General features: G+C 36.1%; 1 protein-coding gene across 1 annotated transcript in view; it reads left to right on the forward strand.

Annotated features, from left to right (window-relative positions):
* Window positions 1-8,637, forward strand: part of mEFG1 (mitochondrial translation elongation factor G 1) — a 154,524-nt gene extending 145,887 nt beyond the window's left edge. The window contains exon 18 of the mRNA XM_090375087.1: window positions 8,399-8,637. Within this exon, the coding sequence (XP_090231213.1) occupies window positions 8,399-8,572 (174 nt within the window). The 3' untranslated portion in view covers window positions 8,573-8,637. The remainder of the gene's footprint in view (window positions 1-8,398) is intronic.
* Window positions 8,638-9,465: the final 828 nt, after the last annotated feature.

A 9,465-nucleotide genomic window follows, 5' to 3' on the forward strand; every position in this document is an offset into this window, starting at 1 on the left:
CAGATGTTAATGTCTGTTTTTGAGCAATATTTTGTTCTTCAGATTTATAAAAAAAATCACTAAAAGTTTTAATGAGGCCAAATCATCAGCAAAAATTATAGAAATGTAGGCCTACAAAACAAAAAAAAAAAAAAAAAATCAGCTAATTTCAATTTTAATCTTACTTTTCCCACATATATTTTTAATACTTATTTCAGCTTAGAGAGACTAGATGTATTTTAGTAAAGACAGTTTGCAAACTATAGCTGAAGAGCTAAATACACAAAAGAGCATTCTGTCACTTAGACTGTGTAAATTCAAATGCAATGTAATATAGATGTTTGACCATTTGGATTTTATGGAGAATTTTTATTGCATATTGTTTTCTTTTTGTTTTTTTCTTGTATAGTAAGTTTTCTCACTAGGCCATTATAGAACAAAAGTGAACAATTGATTAACTTTAGAACTATTTTTATTCCAGCTATTAGTTAATATAATGTAGGGAGTGTTTTTTTGTTTTACATTGGTTAAAACCAATTGTGCTACCTTGCTAGATACAGGGAGGTGGTTTGTCTCCTACTTTATTCTAAATTAAGTTTCAATCCTTAATTGATATATATATATATATATAAAGTCACAATACATGTTTATATATTTTATGGGCCTCTGACCACTAAAAGACTCCTAAGTTCTGAGAGAAAATGTGAGCAGAGCGAAACAAATTACACATCACACATGATAATTTAACAAAAGGAGGCTTTAATGCGACAATTTCTAAACAGTGGATTATTCTAACAAACATATAGGGAATTTTTCTTCTAATACCACTTTTCTTACAATTAAACAAAACAATCATCATATACTAGATCATCTTCCACAAATCAGTTGTTACTCTGCCGTTATCTCGTATCACCTTAATTTTCAATCAAGCAAAGCTATAATTTTCAAACTATGGCTAATTAACATCATTCAAGTCTCAAACATTTACAAAATTCTAGTCTAAGGTGTTAAAACCTGGGCTATAGGCCGAATAGCCTTGGAAACAGCTATTCTAAATTATAGTATAGTATGTCCATTAGTTCTTTTTCTTTGTAATAAAATAAGCTTCACGGTTCGGGGAGATCTAGGCTCCTCTTTCCCTTATTCCCTTTCTTGAAATAACTACTCTGGTCTGAAGATTCTGGAATTTCCTATTATTCGGATGATGCGCCTTCCCTCCTTAAATCAGGCCCTTTCTCTGCTCCTACACTTTTCAATCCTAGCACTTCATTGGGACTCCCTGAAATTCTGCAGCTTCTGAAACTCTTTGTTACTCCCTTTTTTTTTTGTTTCTCCCCAGTTTTCTTTATGCTCACCACTGTGCTATCGAGCCACTAAAAAAAACCACTTACAGACTACAACTTCACTCCTTGCAACTACTCGACTTCTCCCGAGACAAATGCCCTACCAAACCTTTCCATACCACACCTCACGAATGACTTACTCCCCTTTCCCTTGGGAAAGGGGAGTTAGTCGTCCTTATATACAGGGCTCTTATTTACTTTATCCTCCCCTTCAATTAATCCCTGATTTCCAGACTGTTCATATCTACCTGAATGTTTTTCTAGTTTTGGGCCTTCACCAGGACACTTTCCATTAGTTGATCATTGTCTGAACTTCTGCCAACGATGCCACTAAATTCTTAGAATTTAGTGATTTCTCTAGTTCCATATAATCAACCCTAAAGGCTTACAATAACTTACTTAGCTGATTCCCGAAAACCTTTTGCAGTATATTGAATTCTATGCAAATTCTGGAATTACTCGTTCTAGAATTAATTATTAACTTGTATATTGCAACTAACAGACTTATGAAGTTTTTCCTACTCTATGTGCCAGGTGCTCCTAACTGTGGGATGTCAGTGAATGCATTGTTTTGCTGATGTATAGAGGCCACACCAATGATTTTTGAACTGTAAATCTGTTTTTCATTTATTTTCTCCATTCCAATTTTCATATTTAATTTTTCTCATCAGTGGCAGTTACTTGTAAATGTAAAATCATATGTAAAAACTTTTTAGATAAGAAAAGGAGGAATTACCTCTATGATGTCTTGTAGAACACTTCTGTGCTGATACACACAAGTATACATGCACCTGTATACACAAGTATACAGGTGCATGTATACTTGTGTGTACACTAATGCTTGGAGTATAGTTAATAAATTTGATGAGCTTGAAATGCTTGTCAAGACATCAAAAGCAGATATTGTTGGGATATCAGAGACATGGTGTCATACAGTTTTAAGCAGTACAGAATTGGAATTTGAGGAGTACAATGTGTACAGAAAGGATAGACAGGACAGGAAGGGAGGAGGGGTTATGCTGTTAGTTAAGAAACACATAAAATCTAATCAACATTGCATTGTCCACCAACATCCAATTGATGTTGGTGGACAGTGCAATGTTGAGTCTGTTTGGTGTGACATAAACACTGGGAAAGGGTTGGTTGGTTGGTTTGTTGGGTTTTATTAGCGCATTAGCAACTAAGGCTATAATGTGCCAAAACCAGGTGATATATATAAAAATTTTAATTTCACTGACCTAATTACTTAGGTCACCATGTCAAGATATAAAATAACAAAAGGTATAAAATGTAGAAAAGCTAAATCAATAAAGAAATAACAATAACATGTAAATTTTAAATACAAGTAAAAACCTTTATTGATTTAAAATAGCTAAAAACAGCAGACACATTGTCATTGTCGGATAAAATCTGACTGAGTGTATACAGCTCAGTCAGATGATTAAAAGCAGTAAAACGGATATTGCTAAAATCTGGACAGTCAACTAAAATGTGTCTAATTGATAAAATTGTGCCACAGGACTCACACATAGGAGGGTCATCAGTCCTCAGCAAAAACGAATGAGTCAAATGACTATGTCCTATGCGGATCCGGGCAAGAACAACTTCCTCCTTACGATTCCTGTGCAGACTAGACTGCCACGGTTCAATTACAGGTTTTATACGATATAATTTATTCATAGTCTGTCTATTCCATGAATCCTGCCATTGGGAGTGTATCTTATGGTGTATTATTTGCCTGTAGTCTGTATAGGGGACTGACAGGCAGCAATTATTATTGGGAATTGCTGGTTTTGCTGCAGTGTCAGCCAAATCATTTCCCACTGGGAAAGGGAAAATGAGAGTAGGTGTGTGTTATATGCCTAATGAATCTGATGAGTATAATGAGCAATTGTGCAGAGAAATAGATTGAGCCAGTAAATCAGAATGTCTGATTTACTGGCCTATAATGAAGGATTTTAACTTTCTAGATATTCACTGGAACTTTTGGTTTGGTTACTAGCAGGACATTTGTGGATTTATTGGATGACTGTTTTCTACGGCAACATGTTCAAGAGGCAACCAGAGGGAGTAATACTCTTGATCTGATTATCAGCAGTGGTTATTCATGTATTAAGAATTTGCAGATAAAGGAACCACTGGGTGATAGTAATCACAATGTACTGATGTGGGAATTACTTGCCGACCGGGCTAGCCGAGTGGGTAAAGTACCTGCCCGGCAACCCAAAGGTCGCGGGTTTGATTCCCGTCTCGGGCTTGGATCAAAGTACTGCAAAAACCTTGGGAGGTGCAATATGGCCACAGAAGCCGATGCGCCAACAACTACCAAATCAAAAAATCAAAAAAAATCTGTGGGAATTACTTAAAGATATAACTACCATCAAGGCTAAAGGTGACTACAGGGATCTCAGACAGTTTTTAAATTCTGTACAGTGGAATCAACTGATGATGTTCCTTAACTAGATGATGTTGTTTAACTAGAATTCTAAATGGCAAGCCTTCAGGGACTTAATTTTGGAAGCTACTAGGCTTTTCATTCCAACTAAGAAATACTGTTCAAGGTTTAGGCCTAAATGGATGTCAGATGAATTAATGAGGCTCGTGGCAGAGAAGAAAAATGTATCGGATGCATATAAAGTATCAGGTGACACAGAAGCCTATGGCAGATATAAGCTAGCCTATAATCAATTCACAAAGGAGGTTAGGCAAGCAAAGGCAGATTACAAGAAATTTTGGCAAAGGATGCAAAGAAATACAGCAGAGTTCTTTACTTATGTAAACTATAGAAGGAAGGGGATGAATCAGATTGGACCACTTAGCGTAGATGCGTTGACTATTGATTATCGTGCTCAGGTAGCTGATAAACTGAATGAGTATTTTGCATCTACATTCACACATGAGGAGTTATTCAATGATAAGAAGTTTAGCAAACTCTAACAGGTAGCTAAGTGATTTTGTAATAACTGAGACCAAAGAGGAGGAGAAATTGTTGAAGTTAAACATAAAAAAGGCACCTAGGGTGGATGGGATCTACCCAGTTAAATTAAAGGAGGTAGCAAAGGAAATAAGCAGACTCTTAGCCATAATTATGAGAGCTTCCTTGGACTCATGGGAGGTCCCCATGGACTGGAGGTGTGCAAATGTATCACCAATTCACAAAGGGGGTTCAAAAGGTGACACAAGTAAACTATAGACCTGTTGGTTTAACTTGTGTTCTGGGGAAAATAATGGAATCACTGGTTAAAGTAGCATTGCAGGATCATCTAGCGACTGCAGTAATAGTTAAGACACAACATGAGTTTGTTAAAGGGAGGTCTTGTCTGACCAATTTGATTGGGATACTATGATGTGGTCACAAAGGAACTGAATGCCAAAAATAATTTTGATATCATATACTTGGATTTCAGGAAAGCTTTTGATACTGTTGCACATGGAAGACTACTGTACAAATTGGAGAGGTATGGCATTAAAGGTAAGTTGCTACAATGGATAAAGGGATGGTTGTGTGGGAGATGACAGAAAGTGATAATCAATGGACACTGCTTTCAAATGTTATTAGTAGAGTTCTCCAGGGTTCAGTGTTGGGCCCGCTGTTGTTTTGTATATTTATCAATGATATTGATGAAGGTATATCAGGTTTAATGTCCAAGTTTGCAGATGATACAAAGGTTGGCAGGGTTGTTAATAACAGTAAAGACAGAATGCTACTCCAACTGGATCTAGGTAAGTTGGGCAGATGGGCTGAGAAATGGCAACTGAAGTTTAACATTGACAAATGCAAAGTACTGCATATGGGTAGCAATAACCCAAGAGAAACGTACCAACTGTGTGGTACTACACTCAGGGAAGTGGAAAGTGAAAAAGACCTGAGGGTAATTGTGCAGTCAAATATGAAGTGTGCTGAGCAGTGCAGACATGCTGCCAGGGCAAGTCATGGAGTCTTGTCAATGATATATAAGAATTTTGCTAGTAGGGACAAGGAGGTGAATATCCCTTTGTATAAGGCAATGGTCAGGCCACACCTAGAATACTGTGTACAGGTCTGGAGGCCTCATTTTAGGAAGGATGTAGAGTTGCTAGAATGAGTACAAAGAAGGGCAACAAGATTGGTGAGAGGAACAAAGGGGTGCTCTTACCAAGAAAGGCTTAAGTTCTGCAAATTGTAGCACTTGGAGAGTAGGCACCTGTGAGGTGATCTGATTGAGGTGTATAAGGCCTTGAATGGGATGAGCAAGCTGAATGATGATGATGAAATTCTTCCTCTTACTCAGATTAAGAACTTGAGGGGCATAGATTCAAATTGAGTAAGGACAGTTATAGAATGGATGTGCAGAAATTTGCCTTTAGCGAGCAGGTAGTTGATTAGTGGATCAGACTTCCATCTTTTGTTGTGGAAGTTGATAGCCTGAATAAATTTAAGGCTGAGCTGGAGAGGCATTTGGACCAAATGGAGGGGTGAAATTGGAGGGTGTTTTTTAATGCTAATGATGAAAAAGTTCTGCTTTTCATCATTTTGAAAAGTTAATTAGCATTAGATGTTGTATATAAATTTATATACTGCATGACAGCTCATGTTGAACAACTTAATATTTTCTGTTCTTCAGGAATTGCCACTGGAGACCACCTGTTATTTGATGAGGGACTAGTAATTCCAAAAGCAGGCTATATTTTTAAATAAATGGAAAATTAACCTTTCAGTGTTGCTCTTTGTTTAAAAATAGTACTTGCCACTTGTGTCAACTGCAAAAAAATATATATATTAGCTTAATGGTTCCAATTTTATGTAGCCGGCCTCTCTCCTTAGTTTAGTAGCATTTTAATTGTATTTTGTTCACTCTGAATAATTTAATTTGTTAGTACAAACGTTTGTTTGCATCCTCCTCTCCAAAGGAACCTGTGCTCTTTACTTTGCAAATCACTGCAATAGTCGCTCCTCTCTGAGAGGTATAGTGTTTATTTTTTCTGATGTTGTGAAATAGTATTATGCAGTAAATGTTTTTTTTTTTTTTGAGTTGCATATATCAGTATAGCTTTTAAAGCTCATTGTAATACTTGTCTTTAAATACTTATTGCATATATCTAATTTATAAACTAGCTCCAAAAAAAAAATAAATAAGGAACTTATAGTGGATTAAAAGGGCTGCATATTCTCTCTCTCTTTTAGCCTGTGCTTAATGTGCATTCAGATTATCGTAATATACTTACGTTTTATGTACTGTATTAGTTTGTATAATCCTATTATTTGTTTCATTATTACATAGAAATATATATTTTAGTAGTTGTTAGTTCTTTAAATCCTTTCATTGATGGCTTAATGCCTTACTGCATTAGATATAAGCAGTTCAGTATCATAAAAAATAAATACATTTTTTGTTTATACTCTGGGACACACCAAAAGGTCAGAGAAGTTCACACAAAAATGTTAGAAAAAACAGCATATGTAAATATTTATGCTATTTAAAGTAAGTAGCATAAAAAGTGGTGAGCCACAGACACTTTCAGCTTAACTAGGCTTACTAAGTAGAAAACTACTTGTGCTTTAGCATATTCAAATTCCTTTAGGATATTCTGCTCTGATATTTTATAACACAGAGAGTGGTAATCAATATCATAAAAAATAAATACATTTTTTGTTTATACTCTGGGACACACCAAAAGGTCAGAGAAGTTCACACAAAAATGTTAGAAAAAACAGCATATGTAAATATTTATGCTATTTAAAGTAAGTAGCATAAAAAGTGGTGAGCCACAGACACTTTCAGCTTAACTAGGCTTACTAAGTAGAAAACTACTTGTGCTTTAGCATATTCAAATTCCTTTAGGATATTCTGCTCTGATATTTTATAACACAGAGAGTGGTAATCAATGGACACTGCTCATCGCGGACTAATGTTATTAGTGGAGTCCCTCAGGGTTCAGTATTGGGTCCATTATTGTTTTCTGTATTTATAAATGATATTGATGATGGTATATCAAGCTTAATGTCCAAGTTTGCAGACGATACGAAGGTTGGCAGGGTTGTCAAGGACACTACTGACACTATGCTGCTGCAACAGGATTTGGAAAGGTTGAGCAGATGGGCTGAGAGGTGGCAAATGAAGTTTAACATTGACAAATGTAAAGTACTACATATGGGAAACAGCAACCCCAGAGCAACGTATCAACTCTGTGGTACTACACTGACAGTGGTAGAGAATGAAAAGGACCTGGGGGTGGTTGTGCAGGCAGATATGAAGTTCTCTGAGCAGTGCAGACGGGCTGCAAGAGTAGCTCATGGTGTATTGTCAATGATATATAGGAATTTTTCTAGCAGGGATGAGGAGGTGATTATTCCCTTGTATAAGGCAATGGTCAGACCACACCTAGAGTACTGTATACAGGCCTGGAGGCCTCATTACAAGAAGGATGTAGAGCTGCTGGAACGAGTACAGAGAAGGGCAACAAGAGTAGTGAATGGAACAAAGGGGTGCTCTTACGAAGAAAGGCTTAAGTTTTGCAAATTACAGTGTCTGGAGACTAGGCACCAGCGAGGTGATCTGATAGAGATGTATAAAGCCCTGAATGGTTTGAGCATGCTGAATGCTGATGGGATTCTCCCTCTAGCTCAGAATAATCACCTGAGAGGGCATAAATTCAAATTGAAGAAAGACAGATGTAGGATAGACGTGCGGAAATTTGCCTTTAGCCAGCGGGTGGTTGGTTGGTGGAACAGACTTCCATCCCTTGTCGTGGAAGTTGATAGCCTAAATAAGTTTAAGGCTCAGCTGGACAGGTATTTCGAACAAACAGAGGGGTGAAGTAGAAGTGGTTATTTTTTTTTTATTATTTAATTTATTTTATTTTATTCTCTTTTTTGGCTGATGCTGCATAAGCTTGCTTTCTTGCATTAAATGCCTCTACTAATGCTAACACTCAAAAATATTGATACAAGATTTAATTATTTTTAAAGTAAATTTCACGGCTCTATTTTGTAGTATGAACTGTTGTAACAATTTTCTCATCTGTGATGGTAATATAAAGAATATGAAATTTACAGTGAATACAAGAAAACTTTGCATTTCTCATTCTCATAATAGGTACCCCTAAATCAAATGTTTGGATATTCTACAACATTGAGGTCCTCCACTGAAGGCAAAGGAGAATTCAGTATGGAATATTCTCGCTATTCTCCAGCGTTACCTGAAATACAGAATGAATTAATTCAAGAGTATCAAGAAAGCCTTCTTCAAGAAGGAAAAAGGAAGAACTGAGCATATAATTCTTAGTATTTGTGAATAGAAACATCTGTATTTGTAAATAAAAGCATTTGTATATAGACCATATGTAAAGTAACTTTTAGGTTGTTTTTTAATGTTGCAAGCAATGTCTAATGGAAAAAATCTTTCCCACCCTCCCCAAAAAAATTGCAGGTTTGGAAAATAAAATATAAATTACATATGAAAAAATTCTTTATATCTCTTCCCATTTTGCATATTATAATATAATACTGGATGCCATTTGTGTTCAATGCAGTAATTCTATGTTATGAAAAGTGTTAACTTACCTGTAGCTCCATTCTGTGATGGAAGGGGTGTGTGTGTGTGTGTGTGTGTGTGTGTGTGTGTGTGTGTGTGTGTGTGTGTGTGTGTGTGTGTGTGTGTGTGTGTGTGAGAGAGAGAGAGAGAGAGAGAATTTTAGTGATACTTCCCCCCCCCATCATTTTGAAGTGTATAGCATGACCATTTAGGAATATTTCTTATTTTTTTATTTGAAAAAAATGCGTATTCCTTTTTTTCCTGATTAATACTATCATAAGCATTTTAAAAACACGTATTTATTCATCATAGCAATATTTCCCCACCCCCAATTTTTCACAGTGGTCATGAAGTTCTGGCAGCGTATTTACAACGGCCATCATACAAAACTTTAATGCAGTTCTGCATACATATTTTTTAGTAAATTACTTTTATAATTGAATTTATACTTAGGGGTCATGTGACCAAAAAAATCTTTACAGCTCCACCATGATATTGCAACAGTAATATCAGTAGTGGAAGACTATTGTACCAATTGGAGCAGAATGGTATTAAGGGTAAGTTGCTACAATGGATAAAAGGATGGTTAAGTGGGAGAAGACAGTGGGTGGTAATCAATGGGTGCTGCT

The sequence above is a fragment of the Mastigoproctus giganteus genome, chromosome 6 (assembly GCF_048544385.1).
Source record: "Mastigoproctus giganteus isolate SK-2022 chromosome 6, ASM4854438v1, whole genome shotgun sequence".
NCBI lineage: Eukaryota > Metazoa > Arthropoda > Arachnida > Uropygi > Thelyphonidae > Mastigoproctus > Mastigoproctus giganteus.